The 19327-nt window shown below is 36.0% G+C and overlaps 1 protein-coding gene across 1 annotated transcript in view; it reads left to right on the top strand.

The window, feature by feature from the left end:
* The window catches only part of PTPRN2 (protein tyrosine phosphatase receptor type N2), a 641705-nt gene that overhangs the window by 272767 nt on the left and 349611 nt on the right, over positions 1–19327 (top strand). Inside the window, exons 10-11 of the mRNA XM_035319523.1 lie at positions 582–668; positions 17361–17440. Of these exons, the coding sequence (XP_035175414.1) occupies positions 582–668; positions 17361–17440 (167 nt within the window). The remainder of the gene's footprint in view (positions 1–581; positions 669–17360; positions 17441–19327) is intronic.

The following is a 19327-nucleotide window of genomic DNA, read 5'->3' as shown; positions in this document are numbered from 1 at the left end:
CAGTGGGTTCTGTCAGCAGTGCATACACACACCAAACCAAATCCTATGTATCTAATCAGTGTCCTCTGGACTGTGTGCCTTGCTCCATTGTTTACTCTCAAATCCATAATAATTTTGTATCCTTTCACTGGGCAAAGATTCATTTTAAAAACTAATGAATTTAAAAATATGCTTTTCCCTTGTCCATTTGATACTGAGCTGCAATTTGACTTTCATTGTTTGTTTCCCTCCTTGTCTCATCAATCCTTTTCTCTCTTTCTGTCCTTTTACTTTATTACATTTTTTATTGAGGACTGAGATGAACTGGTTGCTGCATCATGGGCCCATTACACTTCCTAACAATTCCATTTACACCTTATTGTTTGTCTTATTGCTGGAAAATTCAGGTGATTCATCATGCCTGAAGAAGCACCTGATCCCAATTCCCTTGATATCATGATCACTATGTGACAGGAATACAGTTAGTGGTGGCTTTCAGGCTCTAAGAGGCCAAGGTGATAACTCTTTTGGGACTTTTAGCCTCTCAAGTATTGATGAGTTCCATTTTCGTAACGGTCTGTTTTCTTGCTCCCTTTCAACAGCCCCCTGAGTGTGGAAAAGGGCTTGGAGTTAATAAAGGAAGTGGCAGATCTCCTGAAGCTGCAGATGAGTGCCTTCGATGATGTCAAGTATGTACATGGAATTTGGCTCTTTTTACTTTATTGGATTTATTATTTTTGAATGGTTTGTCTCACAAGGAAATAACTACTCTTTAATGTCAAAATTAATGAGAGCATTTGAGAGAAAAAAAGAATATTGGGATGATTTTTGTAATGTCTCCTACACACAGTTAGGAACAAATTATTTAATAAACATTATAAAGACTGAAATAACCCTATGCTCCCACAGGGAAAAACAGTCAATTCAAAGTGCTGTAAAAATATTACTATCTTATTTAACAAGATCTGGGTAAGGCCAGTATTGTGAAGGGTCATCATACCTAGTGTTGTTGAGGGGGAAACAACATGGGTTGTTCCCAACAGATGGAGAAGAACTGGAGAACTTCAGTCCCTGGATTTCAGTCTGGCATGTGGCATAACAGGTCATGCCTCCCAGACAGCTACTCATTTAACAAGTCACAGGGAGTTCAGCTATGCTGAGAACCCATTTTTCTTCATGTTATCTGTACTGACAAATGTTCTGCATGTTAATCACCTAAGCTATGAGCTTATGAATTGCCATGTCTGGTAAAAAAAAAAAAAAATAGATTGGGATTTTCTTCAAACACTTTGGTAGGAGCATTTACTTTGCAAAATTTTACTCCTTCCTTCGTAAAACAGGAAGTAAAAATAATTTGATAGAGAAGTAACAGACAAGAAGGGTCAGCTGTGGGTGGCTTGTGACCGTTTGCTAGAAAAGAAGTCTGGTTCACAGAAAAGAACTTGGTTCACAGAAAATGACCAATGTTTTTGTAACATCCAGTTTCTGCCTGTTTCAGAGTGTTTGGGGTTGCTTGCCTTTCCCCATGAGTTGGGTTGCTGAAGGGTATTGTCTGTCTCAGCCTTACTTGTGCTTTTGCTTAACTGTCATCTCCAGTGAATATAATTCATCATTTAATGCTATGTTTTACGCAATAGTCTGAAGATGTTGCATCTTTGCTGGAAGTGTTTATTATTATTCAGAAAAAAAAAAAAAAATCTACCCCTTCTATATCTGAATATATACTGGGAAATAGACCACTGGTGAGAGTCTTTTTAGAAACCTGACAAATACAAGGCATATAAAGTTTAGTTGTTTAGAAGGAAAATATTCATACATATATATATATATTTAGAGCTATTCTTTGCATTGCTGAATGACTTTTTACTTGTATTTTATGAAATGTACTTTTTATGAAAACTGAGTTTTGTAATTACAAAAAATGACAATATTTTATGGCTTTCATTATAAAAAGAATTTGCAACCTTGAATACTAGCAGATAAATCAATGTCTGCTGTACAGTTAAAGGGATAATTCCATGGAACAAGTTCTCTGCTGGAATCAATGGGTTCTGCTTCATTAACTTCATTCATTTACAGTACAAGAGCACTTTCACCTACCTTTCTAATTGTTAGCATAAAGCCTTTTGGTTATTTTTTTATCATTTGATAAATCACAACAACACTGCAATTGGCAAGCTGTAGATTCATTCTCTAATGGAAAATATCCCTCCAGTGAAATAGCAAGCTATGAAAACCCTTTTTCTTTTCTTTAATATGTGACTTTAGGGAAGCTGCTTATTTTGCATCCATTAACATACAGTCATATGACAGTACCAAAATTACTGGTATAGTATGGTCAGTATTTTAAAACTGTATTATGAATGGTGATAATTCCAAACAGGACAGGAGTATTCTGTCTGTCAGCACAAAGCTTTAATCAGTTTTTATATATCTGTAAAAGGTTATCCCAAATCCCAAGTTAGGGAAGAATTTGTCCAAAATAAATGGTATTTACTCAAGAAAATAAGGTGCTTTGACTCAGGTTAAACCCCTGAAGTCCTACAGAAATGTGGAGCTAGACATCTAGACAGCAGATAGAGCAGAATTCAAAGTTTTAGAAAAAGACTTCACAAAGAAAAGATTTGATGCTTTTTGGATTTGTTCTTTCATCATCACTCCATATCCATTATTGGAAAACTGTATTTACTTGAAGGTTCTGGTTACCTTCTGAATGGCCTCATGTAGAGGGGTTTCAGGAAAGACTTGATGTCGTGGTTATTCCTTATCCATCTTTGACATATTGAAGGATGAGAATGAGACCTCTCAGGAAACATTTTATTTTATTAGCTTTCTTTTTTTTTTTTTTCAGGGATTTTTTTTTTTTTTTAAGTATCTATAAGCTTGAGACCAAAGATTTATAAAGGAAATGGGAAAATAAAAACTATTTTAGTTTGAACTCTGACCTGAGTATGAACCTGGATTAAAATTCTCAACTCTTTTAGTCTGCCAGGAATTCTGAAGAGGAAGAGACAGTATAGGGCAGAAAATTTTAGACTATTACAAAGATTTCAGATTAAAGACATTTTAATAAGAACCTAAGAGTTAACTTCAGAGTACAAACAAAGTAATCATATTCAGCAGTAATAGTGTAAGAAGAACTGAGGACAGAGGATAAGTTATTTTAAAGTGTTAAGTTCTTTTAAAGTTCTTTAAATTCTCAAATAAAATGTTTTTGTCCTTTTCTCTGAAAAAAAAAAAAAAAAAAAAAACGTGATTTAAAAGGTGCAAATACATTAGTGCATTTACTTAGTTTTGTCTGCAAATATCTTTCATTCTTCCCTATAAATATATAAATATATATATATATATATTCATCTGCCTTGGAGTTTGGCTAAGTGAACAGTAGCTTTTGCCATGGGTTTTTACCGATTCCTGTGTTCTTGATTTTAGTTGATGCATGGTAGTAATCAGCTTATCTTATCTTCTCTTTCACAATCCTGCCAACTTTAACCGATGGCCTGCAATTCACAGTGTAGCCTCAGGCTTGGCTCCCAGAGCGTTCAGTCCACTTCTACAGTTGGTTTGTTGTCAAGTTTGCATTGACATAAACTTTGCTCACCCTGTGAAGCAGATGATTGGGAATAGATTTGGAGAATACATAATTAAAAATACTTCAACATTGAAGAAAAGATCCAACATGCTAGCTGTCACTTTTGGATACAGCCTGAATCTTTATGGAAGTAATAGTTATGCTTAATATGTTTTGTTAATGGTTATGTAGCTGTCAAATAAATTCCATTATTTCTTATTACATCATTAGAGACCATTAAAAGGATATTAGCATGCTGATGTAATTATGCAAGCAGACGTAAAATGACTATAGTTATGATTTTAAAATCTAATTATGGGTGTCCAATGCCTCTGGTGATTGATTGTTGGACTGGTACCATGGATTGAAGTCAGATGGGTGGTAGTGCTAGGAGAGTTTGTATTTATTTAAAAAAAAAAATACCACTGCAATATGCAATATTGTCCTTCTTCCTGTAATTACAGTTCTTCACACATTATAGAATACACTTACAAACCCAAGAGATTATCAACAAAAGTCCAAATATAATAAAACTACTGAAATCTGTTAGCTCAGCTGTGAAGGTAGTGGAAATCAGAATCTATAATCAAAGACACTAGGTTAAACATACATGACTTCTTTGGGTTCTCAGAGGAATACAAATCATTTTTATGTTCTTATGTAAAGTTCTTATACTTGGGATATTTACTGAAAACATTGCTAATGGGAGGGGCTCAGCTCAATTTAGCTGAATACCTTTACATAGAAAGAAAGCACATTATTCTGATGTCATAGTATTTCAGACTGTATATCCTACCATTCTCAGCCTCCAGCTAAAAGTGAAATTTTCTGCTGAATATTTCATCCTTTGATGGATATTGCAGAAATACTGTATTTTTTTTTCTTTTCCTTATTATTTCTCTCTTTAGATTTATATGATTTTCCCTATTGCCATTGAAGATCTCTTACTGCCGTGTCTCTATTTTCCAATTTTGTTCTACTGCTTTGGCTTCCTCCACCTGTACATCTTAATGGACAGTACTCAAAGAACTGTCTTTCCAGGAGAGGTGATAACTTGACAAAGAAGTGTGCCATAATTTTTCAATGGAAAACCTGTAGTAGAACACCCTGTATTCCTTCCATAAAAACATTAATGTTTGTCTGCTACCCTTGTTTTGGAGTGTAACAGTAATTGTCTATATATAAGCATATAATCTATATATGTAATTCTGGGGATGAACAGGATACTTATGCTAAATTTCAAATGCTAATGTAAATAGATTTTGAAAGCTGATTCTAATTATCTAATATGAACTGGATTGCAAAGCCATAAAATTTAACTAATATATTCCTTATCATGTACAGTTTGCACGTGTCATATATCCAAGGCAAAGTTAAGAAAATACATCACCAAGCTTTCAGTGTCTAAAACTTAAACTCAGAAGCCTCAAGTTGGTTGTTCGGCTTTCACCTGATTGTTCTCCCCATCCACACTGAGACTAGAGATGAACTCAGTGTTTTAGCTGAATAGTGTATTATATCAAAAATGAGAATTCAGGTTGACTGAAGCTATGTATGGAAACTGTATGGAAACTTCAGCTGGCAAATACCTTTCAAAATTTCTAGCAGCCACAGCAGTGTGGTTTGACATTTTGAAAGTAAAATGCTATAATTTTTCAATTCAAAGTAATGACTCATTTCAAAATTTAATTATGTTTGGCTTATAAGGCAAATGCAAAATAAACAAAAACATTGATTTCGGTCTGAACTCAAGTGATTGTGTTCTTTTTTTTCTTCTTTTTTTTTTTTTTCTTTTTCTTTTTTTTTTTTGTTCAGCTGACCAAAAATACCAGTCTTTCAATAACGAGTAATTATGATATGGTCTTGAAATACTCGATAATATATATATATACATATATATTTAGACCTCTGTCTTACTCCATATGCAGGAAATAAAGTGCTCAGTTAATGAGCATCTCTTCAATGTTCCATTTTATCCTCATTGTTCAATGTGTGGCTTCAGGCGTTATTTACTGCACATTATTCAAATCCTGCTCTGAGGTCAGAAAAGCCATTTCTGCTTGTTGTTTTTTGTTCTGTTTTGTTTGTTTGTTAGGTTTTGTTTATTTTCCTATGGTGCTTTTCACTAGGCTATCAAAACATTTGACTAACATAAATCGATACACTTAACTCACATGAGATATGGTGTATTATAAGGACCATACAGAGCTCGTATTTATACATGAAAAGATTAATGTCATATTATCTACTAATTCGAGGTGTCCAGTCCGATGACTTTTAGTATAGCTTATACAGCCTCTTCTGTGAAGAACTCCACATGTTGAGACACCAGTTTAGTTGGCTTCAGTTACCATTCTAAGTGCTCAGCAGTCCCAGAAGTCAGCTGTCAATTTAGACAATGCTATCTTCTGCTTCCATTAAAAAAAAAAAAAAAAAGGCCTGAAATTACTTGGCTTCAAATGAACTGAGTCTTAATCAGAATCTGAGGCAGAACTGGATGGTACCGGCAGAATTTAAGATAATGATAGGACCTTTATGTCCTTAGAGTACCATACCTGGTTTGCAAAATACTACCTGAGATCTACTAGCAATGAAGTTGAGACCCCTAGAAATATATATATATATATATTTTCTCTACCACTTGGCCACTGTTCATCAAGTATATTATTTGAGAGAAAGAAAACAACAACAAAACCACCACCACTTTAAAGGGATAAGCTGCATCTGTAGATAAAAAATAAGTCAAGACTGATTTTTCCTTTTATACTGTGGCATGTCCTTAGCATCAACTATGTTTTTAAGCAGTTCTATATAAACAGTGATCTAACAGAAGATTGAATTTGGGTGGTCATCATGAGGGCAGCTGTGAACACATTCTTGCCATACTTAAAATGTGTTTCCAAGTACTGTGATTAAAGAAATTTTCCACCTCCTCTTCAAAGAAAAGGTCTCACATAGCCAAACAGTACCTATCATTATCTTTGTTCTTAGGAAGGGCTGGGACAGTTGGGCTGGAATAATACAATCTGAAAAGCCAGCGAACCATCCCTGTAAAAAGAACTTGGACTGAGGAAGGTGTTTGAAAATCAAACCTAGTGGTGAAAGTTCAGAAAAGCTTTAAATGTGTTCAAATCAGAAGTGTTGAGTAGGCACACTGATGAGTGGAGCTCCCAGCCTCACCCATTATGAACACGTGCATTTGCTGTCGTGTCCTAATCGTGCTGTATAGGTTTTGTTCATTGTTTGTCATGTTTGTCATATTTTTTTAACACCTGAAAAACTCAATCAGCCAGTTAATCATATTCAGTCATCCAGAACCTAAACACTGGAATGGTACTTGGTATTTTCACTTCATCATGCTGATGGATTATGACATTTGGTATATGTACACTCTAAATGTGAACATCTCAGGAAATTGTTGGTAGCTTAAAAGGCAGGATAGTGTGATGGGGGCTTATTTAACCTGGTGAGCTTTGGTGGGACAGGCAGCACAGTGTCTTCTTAGGTTTCTTTCTCTTTTGGTACCATCCTGTAGCATGCAAACTTCACTCTACTGTAGAAGCTCTCCATGATTCATTTTTCCATGATTCAGTATGATTAATTTTTTCTTTATGTTAGACACCTGTGGGTGAATCTTCTTGCAAAGTTTTTTTTCTAGATTGGCAGATTTTGCCATCTATACCATTTAGATTTACTTTTGAGAGGAATTTTCAAAATATTGTGCTTATAAAAAAAAAAACATACAGTCCATCCTGTTCTTCTTATGGTGCTGTAGTATACAATAGCCTAGCAGTAGGTTGAATTTTTATCTGCATTGCATTGCATTTATTGTCCAGATATTAAGCAACATTTTTATTTCAGTTTGAACTCTACTATGCTTGGTTTCAATAAAAAAAAAAAAAAAAAAAAACTTTCAAAAAAAATTGAAAAATATTTGTCATCTATTCCTTGATTTTAAATAGCAAACCAACAGACTAAGGCTATTTGGCATAATCTTGTTTAAAATGTTATAAAAGCATAACTCAGAAATAATGGTACCACTTTTATTCAAACTTGACTTCTTCTACAGATTTAATGAGTCTGGAAAACAAATTGTCTGAAAAATGTACTGCTGTAACTCATTGCATGCAGGCTTTTATAAGAAATTACATTGTGTTTTCTGGTACATATTGTCTTATTTGACAACTAATTTATAATATAAAGATGCATCAGTTTTTAAAGAAATGAAGATAAGGAAACAGAAATAAGGTGGAAGTTTCAACTCTGCATTCCTTTACTTAAAAATGAGTGATTTCTCAGCCTTAGCAATATATTAGTCTTGTGGCTTTTTCCCCTGAGGTATAATATATTTTGTGTGCTTTTCTTTAATAAATGTGCATATAACCAAGATCATTTTGCCTTCTCCACTGTAACTTTCCTGCTAGAAAAATGTAAAAATATATTAAAATAACAAGAAGGATTTTGGCCTGCAGCATTTTATGAATTCTAGGTGACAAAATAGAAAGACTATAAAAATCTACAGAGACTCTTATAAATAAAAATGTACTAAGTTTGGCTTTCCATTACAACATTTAGTCTAATTAAATCAGAGGATTTGTACCTTTGTAATCAAAAGGAGAATGAAATCCCATGTTATAGATACTTGTACTCATAGGTCCCTACTCAAAAGAAGTTTTTTTTATGGATAAGTGAGCTTCTAAAGTTTATCAGTTTTTAACCTCTTCTTCCTCTGCTTTCTCTCTATATGATGTCTGTACATCATATCCATTTTTTAACAAAATTAAATTCCATAATATAATATGCTAGGGAGTATCAACTGCTTTGTCTGAAGCAAGACACTGAATAGGTGCCATTCTATTGAATTTATATAACATTTCACATATTAACAAGTAATTATTTCCATTCTACAGATGGGTAAATTGAAACTCAAGATGGTTTTCTTGCTATTCCCCAAAATGGTACAGAACTTGGTGACAGATATGAGAATAGAAACATAGAACTGTGATTCTCACTCTTGAACGAAAACTTGCTTTACAAATAGCACAACTAATATTAGAAATGGAAAAAGATTATCGTGTAGGGAAAATGGTTATATATATTTTTAAGATAAGATTCTTTGAAAGATTTGTTTAAAAGAATAATCCATTAAAAGAAATATACAAAATGAAGAAATATACATATTATGACTTTCTTGAACCCCTCTCCCTTGGTTTCTTGATCTCCTACCTACACACAAGCATACTTTTCTCTCTCTCCATTACCTGTATGGATGGGTAGATGGATGAAATAAATATTACAGACCTGCTGGCCATGCTGAACAGATAAATCATTATTTTTTCACATTTTCTATTTAACACCTAGCTGGTAAATATTTCATATCCAAATCCATGAGCTGCACCACAGCCTACCTAGGAAGAGGTTGTATTCCTAAGAAACCATAAATGCCGTGGGAACAAATGCACTTTTGCAGGTGTGACTGAAAGATCCTGATAAATTCATCTTGAAGTGCCTCCTTTGTAAAGGAAGTAGGTTGATGCCAAATTCTCTCTCTCACAGCTGGTGGAGGAATCCCAGGATCAAATCTTCTAGCTGATATCCTCAGAACTAAAGGAGAAGCCAACAGGTTTTTGAGAGGGCAAGCAGTAGGACAGAGTAGTACTTTAGCTAAGAGTTTCAAAGCTTTTTGAATTGAGGCTGTAGCAAAGTTTGTTTTCTCCAGTCTTCAGTTGTGCTGTCTAATCATCATCAAAGAAATTTGTGTCCTATCTGGCTCCTATTGAAATTAAAAGGGTCTGTTGCTTAAAAGGGTCTCACAAAAAGGATGGAAAAAGACTCTTTATGTGGATAGGTAATGACAAGACAAGGGGGAATGGTCTTAAACTAAAAGAGGATAGATTTAGATTAGACATTAGGAGGAAATTCTTCACTGTAAAGGTAGTGAAGCACTGGCACAGGTTTCCCAGAGATGTTGTGGACACCTTATCCCTGGAGGTGTTCAAGGCCAGGTTGGATGGGGCCAATGGGTGGCATCCCTGCCTATGGCAGGGGAGTTGGAGACAGATGATCTTTAAGATCCCGTCTAACCCGAGCCATTCTATGATACTCTGATTAAAAGTCAAACTGTGGGCAAGGTGACTATCAGCACAGTAGACAGACTTTACATGTGAGTTCAACAGTCACCATTAAACACAGGTGTGCTAAAGATAACTAGGCTTGATATCCGCCAAATACATTGAAAACCTAAGACTGCTGCATACTATCCAGATGACCAAAAGGCATAAAAAAGAATGGAAGTATAAATAGAATACAATTATATATATATTAATCACATAAATTTATTATTAACTTAATCAATGGAGGGTGAAAAAAATCACAGTAAATTCTTTGAGATCATTTTCCCATTCTCCAAGGGTCCAAACAGTCTTTTTCTGTAAAAAAAAAATATAGCACTTGTATGTTTTGTTCCTTTAAATACTGTAATTAAGAACCTTATTTGCATTGCAGGCAAAGCTGGCAACTTTCATATACTCAGCGTGGTGAAAGTGTCAAATTTCATGGTTTGTGACAGATTAATAGAAAAATTATTTTAAAACTCTGCAAATTATTCACAGATCTTGAGTAATCATCAGAGGTTGCATTTTGTGAAGAATAAAAATAGGAAAAACTGAGTATAGCTTCAGTCTCTAAATTGAGTGTTGTCCAGTTTTTAAATCATTTAAATTGTCAGCTTAGCGAAAAATCTTCACCTTAGTTGAATTGAATTGTGAAATCTTTAAAATAACCCTTCATCATCTTTTGCATTGTAAATGAGCATTCGTGTATTTAGAAAAAAAAATGATTTGAAAAAAATTGAAGTCAGGCAAAAGTGCCAGGAGGTCTGCACAGAGGAGCGATGAGCTCCTAGACAAACTCAAACACAAGCAGGAAGCCTAAAGAGGGTGGAAGCAAGGAGCGTGTTGTGGTTTAACCCTGGCTGAGCACCACACAGCAGCTCGCTCACTCTCCCCAGGTGGGATGGGGGAGAGAATTGGAAAGGTAAAAGTGTGAGAACTCATGGATTGAGATAAAGGAGGTTTTCTAGGTAAAACAAAAGCTGTGTGTGCAAGCAAAACAAAACAAGGAATTCATTCACCACTTCCCATTGGCTGGCAGGCAGGCATTCCAGCCACCTCCAGGAAAGCAGGGCTCATCGCACATAATGGTTTCTTGGGAAGACAAACACCATCACACCAAACGTGTCCCCCCCCCCTCCCCCCCCTCCCTTCCTCCTTCTTTTCCCCATCTTTTATTGCTGAGCACGATGCCACATGGTATGGGACATCCCTTTGGCCATTTTGTGTCAGCCGTCCTGGCTGTGTACCCTCCCAATCTCTAGCGCACCCCTAGCCTCCGCGCTGGCAGGGCAGCACAAGAAGCTGAAAAGTTCTTGGCTCTGTGTGAGCACTGCTCTGCAAGAACTAAAAATATCAGTGAATTATCAGCACTGTTTTTATCAAAACTCCCAAACACAGCATGAGAATCAGTGAGATCAGTGCATCAGGGTGACAATTTATTTGGGGCAGTAATGCAGCATGTTGTGGAACACTGTGCCATTCTGCAGTATAAGAGTTTCCATCTCCAAGAACTGGCAAGACACAAGAAGCTCAATTTGCTGTAATAGGAAAAAGATTTTTTTAATTGTTCATTGTCTGTAACGCATGAGCATAATATATACATGTAAGCAGAAATGTGAGAATAGATATGGCTGTATATTGACTTTTGATCCATTCAGAAAGAAAATTAGGCAAACTTCTTAAAAGTAAAGGTATTAAAGATGAGGTTTTGTTGTTGTTGTTTTTAGTAATAAGTCTAGGTGATGATCAATATATGCTAGTCAACAGTTCAGGGAAGTTATTTTGTAGAATACATTCTTCACAGGTTTTAACAATACATTCATCACAATACATTATTCACAGGTTTCTGGAATGTTTGTGTTTTAGTCAGTACCTGCTTATATAATATAAATAGAATGTGAAGCAGTGATCCACAAAATAGTCAAAAGTTCTGGTCAAAAATATTGGCGAGACATGAATCAAGTGACTGATGGGTTTATAGCTACATTGAATAACAGAAGGAGCCCAAAATAGCATGAGTACATTTTTTAATCCCTCTATGTATTATATAAGGACAACCGGCTGCACTGCTCTGCCTTTGCCTTGCTCTGTAAATCATGTTATTCAAACATACTGCATTACGAAAGCGCCTCTGTTAATCATGAGCTTTTTCCTGTCAATCTGATTTGACATAAATATGTTTATAACCAGTACGTATAGTATGTAACCCATTTACACAAGTGTGACCATTTCAAATTTTCCAAAATTGAGAAGGTGAAAAGGAGGTTTTGGTGCATTATAAACAATGGACATAAAACTTCAAATTCCTAAACACAGGAAGCACAGAAATGTGTACACATTGCAAGTCATTAGTTCAAGCCCACCAAACATTTCCTGAGACAATTACCTTCGCTGCTATAAAATTTACTTTGCACAATCCTCTGGAGCATTACTAATTGCTTTTCTTAACCCCCAGAGATTAAAGGATTTTGAAATGAACATATAGACAAGTGGTGACTCTAATTTCAAATCTAAGCTTTATTAAGGCAAGCTCTGTTTTACGAAATAGGGTCATTAAGACAATGTTTAATGTTGGCAATATCCAGTCCTGATCCCCTCATCTTCCTCCAATCTTGAGAAATAGCACTCTGCCTGTATTTTTTAAAAATCTGGTGCAATCTCAACTAATTTCCATCTGGCATCAGCTCTATGTCTCATCTACAAGAATACACACAACCATGCTGGCACTTGTTTCTCAAATCCTTTTCCACTAGGGGGTATGATAGACTGTGACTGTATTTCACAGTAAACCTTCCGTATGATATTGTAGTACTAAAGTACACACACATGAGGGAAAAGAATGGGCATGCAAAGCTTGGTACATAATTTATGGAGATTCAAACCCTGTCATTCATAAATATAATTATAACCAAAGGCTTAAAAGTAATACGGACCTTGCCATATTGATCATGATCCAGCGCTGTTTATTCAGATCATTCATTTCCTGACAGACAAAATAGAATAGGAATGTTGTTAGTCTGTAAAACAATTAAAGAAATACTTCTATTTTAAACAAAGAATATTGTTTATTTCTGTACATGTAGTGCACCCTCCCACCTTCAGATGGGAAATAGAAACCCAAGGGGAGGGAATATTATTAAATCAGCAATCAACCTTCAAGTCATTTTGGTATAAACACTGTAATTATTTCATCTCTGGTAAACAGAACATAAGACAACAGCACATAAGGGTGACAATTTGCAATATGCTTTGAATGTCTTTGTTAAAAAAAAAAAAAAAATGGCTGAAGGCGACATTGAAATTAAAAAAAAAAAAAAGCAGAAGTTGTGACAGCCAACAGAGGGGGTAATTAGTCAGTAAATTTCAAGTAATAAATTTAGCAGGTCATTGCAACAGACATTACATTTTGCACAGGGAGAAGTCACCATTTATTGGCCTTGACAACAGAGTTGCTTACCTTTATTCAAAAATTCATCATAAAAAAAGTATTCTGAAAAAAATGGTAGGGGTGATTATAATAATGTAGTCCAAATGCCTTCTAAACTCACAATCTTATTTAGGTGGGTTTCAGTTCATTTATGTCAGTAGAGTCAACTGCACATTTACATAGGTGTAACTGTAGTAGCATACACTTTGTTGCGGAAAAAAAATGTTAAACAAAAAATATATAATACGGCCTTTCTAGATTAAAGCTGCTACTACTTAACACTTTTAATCTCTTGGTTAGAGCAGAAGAAACACTACATTGCATGTAATAGATTTAGTTTACGTTTCAGGTGTGTTTTACATTTGCGGTTGCTTTCCTCAGCATGGCTGGATGAGCACTGGCGTGATGTCGCCTGCCACTGAGCAGGGACACACCAGCCTTGATTTGTGGCAGTGGTTTGTTTGCAATTCATCTGGTCATAAACGCTAGCGTGCACTTCAGCAAGCCTCGGTATTTAGAGTGATGTAAAGACAATTGCTATTAATATTAGCTAGGCTGCGGAGGATTTGACAGCTGCATGAGAAAGCAGTCTTGCCTATCTAACATAAAGTTCCTGGTTAGGAGGCACCAGGGGTGCATTTTATGCAGCTTTGAACCCTCTCTCAGGCTGGTTACCGTCTTGTTAGAGTCTTTCTGAAAAATATTTTGCAGTCAAATAATTACTGGTTTTGTTTAAATGTCCTCGTCCAACACATAATGAACAACGAGGAATTCCCCAGAGGGCATCTATTGTTATTGAAATGTTTATTTATTGAGTGCTTTTGCCAGAAGCCCCCCATGAGAAAAATCTCATTTTATGAGCTCCTCAAGCAGTCAGTTCCCAAAACATCTAGCAGAAATGCAATTTTGGCCAAACAATCTCAAGGTCTTTTGTTTGCTTATATATAAATAATAATCAGAATGCCAATATGCAAAAAGTTGTGACAGGAGCTGCTTTATTTTCTATATTTTGCAAATATTCTTAGTGAAGTTGGGGTTATGCTGTGCTCGAGTAATTCCTTATACTCAAATATTCAGTGATTATAGTGGAGAAAAAACAGTATCCCTCTCAGGAATGTAAGAAGGGGAATTTGGAATGATTCTGATTTCTTCTTTCCAGAAAAAAGGATGGTTGTTAACTAATATCTTCCCTGTCCCATAAGGAGTTTTTATTCCACCCTGTTTTTCTCCTCTCTTTTCCTACATTCTCTCATAAGCACATGAGAAACATTGCCAGTGCCTGTGGCGGTGCTTACGTGGGCATACCTCATCTACACTGGGTGCTGGTGTGCTCCTGGCTTACCCAGGTGGAGTTACTGGAGAATAGTAATGATCCCTGGTGAGCTGCAGCGCCAGGGCTTGCTTGTCCGAAATTCCTGCTGGAGTTGGATATGTGAAAGGAGCCAGTTTTAATCTGTATGATTTTGATGCTGCTGCTAAGTGCATAGCTGCAGTGAGCAGCAGTGCACAACTGAGGTATGAGTGAGGTCTGGACCAGAGACAGAAGCAAAAAACTCCAGCAATGGCAGGAGTGGAGGGAACATTTTGTGTCTTTACAGATAAAGCCGATGTGTAACTACATTGTGCTTGAAAGTTGGCATCAATTCCAGGCTCCTGACTTTAATGGAATACCTGGTATAGCTTTCACAGGTTCAGGTCTAGGGCTCTCAGCACTAGAAAGATGTGGACCTGTTTGAGTTGGTCCAGAGGAGGACCACGAAGATGATCAGAGGGCTGGAGCACTTCTCCTGGGAAGACATGCTGAGGGAATTGGGGTTGTTCAGCCTGGAGAGGAGAAGGCCCCAGGGAGACCTTACAGCGGGGCCTAAGGGGCCTGCAGGAAAGCTGGGGAAGGACTCTGTCAGGGGGTGCGGTGATAGGACAAGGAGTAAAAGCTTTAAACTAAAATAGGGTAGGTTTAGATTAGATGTTAGAAGGAAATTCTTCACTCAGAGGGTGGCAAGGCCCTGGCCCAGGCTGCCCAGAGGAGCTGTGGCTGCCCCATCCCTGGCAGTGCCCAAGGCCAGGCTGGATGGGGCTGGAAACAGCCTGGGCTGGTGGGAGGGGTCCCTGCCCATGGCACAGGGTGGGATTTAGATGGTCTTTAAGGTCCCATCCAACCCAAACCATTCTATGATTTTGTGATTTTGTGATGATTTGGAAGGAATATCTGAAGTTGTTTGTTTACACAGTCCTTGTCATGGGACAGCTGTGTACTGGGTTGTTGCCTGTTTTTATTTGAAGCAGATTGCTAATTACACTCTAAGTGTCTGAGCAGCCAGAGAGGAATCATCATTTCTCTTGGGTTGGGAATTCAGAAAGAAGGACAGTGCAAGTCTGGTTATATTCAGTGCATGGTATCATAAAACTCCCAAGTGTCTGTTGTGGTTGATTGTCTCTGTGTTAGTGGTGGAATCAGGGAACGGCCTGAATTTTTGTAAAGAAGTTTATGTACCCTAAGTAAGATATACTTTGCAATTGTTGAGTATTATAGCTGAACATACTATTTAAATGATGCTGATAAATGCTTTATAATTACCTAACATTATTAAAATACATTTCTTGCACATTAATGACTTGACATCTGGAGTGTCCTTCAGCAATAGAATCTCTGCTTTCTTTTTCTCCCACCCAGAAGAGTATTTAAAGAAAAATGATTGATTAATGACAGTTCCTGTTAACTCCAGAATAGAATGTGCACAGTATTTGTGCACATTCTTTGCTAGTAAAAGATTCTTTTTTTACATGCTTTGCTAGTAAAAGATTCAAAGGATGCTCCTTACTATTACTCTGAATCCCTCTGTGACCTCAAAGCAAAGTCTTACAATCAATAATAGTTTTCTTCTACCTAAAATGTAAAGTTTAAATGTATTTCTGTCTAGGATAGATGTGATGCAATTAAGTGCACTTCATTAAGTGCTCTCAGTTGTATGAGTTCAAAATACGAATTCAGAATAGTAGCAAAAGAATAATTTAATATTTCATTTCAAGCCCTGCAGCAAAAATATTTTCAACTTATTTTATGTAGCAGTTTTTCAGATTTCATTCTCTCATAAGCCACAGCTATAGTAGGTCAAAGCCTTTTACATGTATGGCACCTGCCAATGTGCTTAACCACTGAAGCAAATGAAGCAGGTATTATTCATAGTATAAATGTAATTCTTCTCACTGATTATGTGAGTAATAAAAACTTAGGTACTCATACAATACACAATAGGTATGTAAACATTTATCCTGTGCCAGTTTTCTTGTTCGTTCAGCCCTTGCACTCTGCTCCTCTGAATTTATAATATCTACTGTGGCTTATTAACTGGAAATTTTCTTTAAAATACTTTTGTGTGCACATTTTTCATATGATTTTCATACATATGTTCTTTAGCATAATATGACAACTGGAAGTTCTTTATTCCTTTCATCAGATGTGCATATAGGTTGGATATTATTGGGATGGGTGGAGAATGAATGCAACATTACATATATGGATTTATTTTTCTGCAAAAACACACAATGATCATTGTTTTGAAACCCTGAATACCTTACTCTGCCATTCTTCATCTAGTTAATTAGTACCATGCTCTGCAAATGCCTCATAGGTTTTAAAGCCATAAAGGACCATCAGGCTACACCTAAAAATTTCACCACAGAGTTCCATCACTTCTGAGTTATCCAAATAGATTATTACATCTATTATTAAAGTTAGGTATTTTTTGCCATTTTTCTGGTCAAAATCAGACATTTGGATCAGAATCTTTTCCCCAAATATGTTCTCGTAGAGCATGATCAAGATAAATATTCTGAGTTTCTTTATTGTCCCTCTGACTTAGATTCATAACAAGAGGACTAAGCTTGAGTGGGTGTTAGGCAAATAAAATTTGAAGCTTTATGCAATCTTCTTTAGGTGTTGAATTCCAGTGATGTTCTGTGGAGTTCTTCATAGAATAACAATTTCTGTGCCTCCTTTTTGCCATTTTTGTAATGGGAATCGTATTTACAGGAATGTTCTGAAGTTTAGTTAATGTCTCTGAAATTCTTTCAGACAGGCACAAGACAAGATACACACACACAAACTTCCACAAGAGGTATATAAATGTATGCAAATGTAGCTAATGAAGCAAAAGGAAGAGGGCTAAATGGTGTCTTAATAGTTTCTCCTTAAAAACCTATTTTGAAAAGGACTATTACGCCATGTCTCTTGATTATGAGTCTTACATTTTTTAATAATCTCTTCTAGCGTGCTGGGACCAGCTGTGACCTTCAGAGTGCACTCAAACCTCCAAAACATTTCAACTGCAGATATTGCTAAAGCAGCAGGTAAGAGTCCTTATCCTCCATTCCCAAACTGGCCTTCCACTCTTCAGTTTAGAGGACTGTAGACAGACAACATGGATAGAGACAGCACACTCTCCCAGGACAACTGACGTTTAGGGAGGGAGACAGCTGAGGGGTGAGTGGCACATATGAGAAAATGAAGTGAAACGTCTCTGAGTCAATTAAAACTGCCTGAGACTTCATTGTTTGTAGAGGAAATGGATTAAATTCAGACATGGAGACACAGCTTAGCATGGTGAAAAACTCTTCAGTGTTGTCATGACCTCAGAAAAACAGATTAGATATTTGCAAATGAGAATTTAATACCCTTGCTTTTCTGATACTTTGTTCCAGGAAACAAAAACGGTAATACATGTTAGCCTTAACTTCTGGATCAAAAGATGGTATAAACATATGTTTGTTGGTGTGTGGTTTAGGCAATTTCCATGACCTGTTAATCTTGAGAGTAAACATTGTGTATCTGGAGCTAAACTGCTTCTGAATAAATACCACTGTTATATGTACTGCTCTTGGCTTCTTATCAACTTGGCTACTAACAGTATTATGGAGGAGCTGTTGACTGAAAGAAATCATTTCTGCAAAGTAACTGAATTGATGAATGATTTGCTTCCAAATTACCCAATTGATAGATTTTAAAAATTATGAATAAACAAGTTGCAATGTTGCTTGCAAATAGGAATAAAAGAAGTTCATTTAAATAAACATTGGGAGCCCCAAACTGTCCGTTAACAACTCCTGCTTCCTTACGGATGAATTCAGCTGTAGCAGGAACTGGGATAGTTCCAATGCCAGAACCATTCTTTGTGCGGGGCTCTGGGGGATCTATCTCAAAGTGTCTGTAAAAGAGGTTATAAAAAACAATTGAATGTTTAGAGGTCATCCGCACCATATAGTATCCACTCTGGTTTTAAGCAGCTTAAGGACAAAATGGCTAAGCACTGGTGGTGTGAAACCCTTCACTTTGAAATTTCTTGTTAACTGGTGATAAGAGTAGCAAACCCACTTTTCTTAAATAGGTTTAGCATGCAAAAAAATGCATACTATCAAAATTAGGAAATTACAATAAATTATTGAATTATGGGACATCCAAATGTTTATGACTTATCTGGTAAAAATTAATATAGCAGTGTCCTATCTTGTAAACCTGTTGACTGTCTCTGAAGAGATCAACAAACATGATGCAGGTGGTAGAGCCTGCCTGGGTTTCCAAAGACTTTTGAAAAGGTCTTTCACTGAAAGTTTATAAGGAAATTAATTGTGTCTTAGAATATGGAACAGGAAATACATGGATCACTAATTGGTTAAGAGGCAAAAAACAACGAGTAAGAATAAATTATTAGTTTTCTCTAAAAAAAAATAATTCTGCTGGGACTGTATCATCACAAATGAGCTGAAAAAGAATGGTGAGTAGCGTGATGAGGAAGCCTGCTAAGAGTACTAAATTATTTACAGTATTAAAGGTGAAACTTGATGTTAGAAATGTATAAAAAACATACTAGACTGAGTGACTGGACTCAAAATGGCAGATGAGTTTCATTAGAGATTAGTGTAAAAAATTGATATGGAGAAAAAAAATAAGCTTTAAATATGAAGTTGTGGGTCAGAATAGACCATTACTGCTCTGAAATAAGATCTTACTGTAGTAATAGATTAATGAAAACAACAATTCAGTCATCATTATCAAACAATGAAAGTGGTTTTATTAATTTATTTATTATTTTTTATTTTTTAAGTTAGCCTTTTACCTAAATGAATAAATAAATAAAATTAAATATATGTCCAGGAGTCAAACATTATAAATTTAAACAGTACCAATTTTCTCTGTTCTAACCAGTAAATAAAGTTGCAGTAGCCTGTCAATGTACTAGC

The sequence above is a fragment of the Oxyura jamaicensis genome, chromosome 2, assembly GCF_011077185.1.
Source record: "Oxyura jamaicensis isolate SHBP4307 breed ruddy duck chromosome 2, BPBGC_Ojam_1.0, whole genome shotgun sequence".
NCBI classification, from domain to species: domain Eukaryota; kingdom Metazoa; phylum Chordata; class Aves; order Anseriformes; family Anatidae; genus Oxyura; species Oxyura jamaicensis.
Note: the sequence above shows the minus strand (reverse complement) of the source record. Positions and strands in the feature narration are given on the sequence as shown.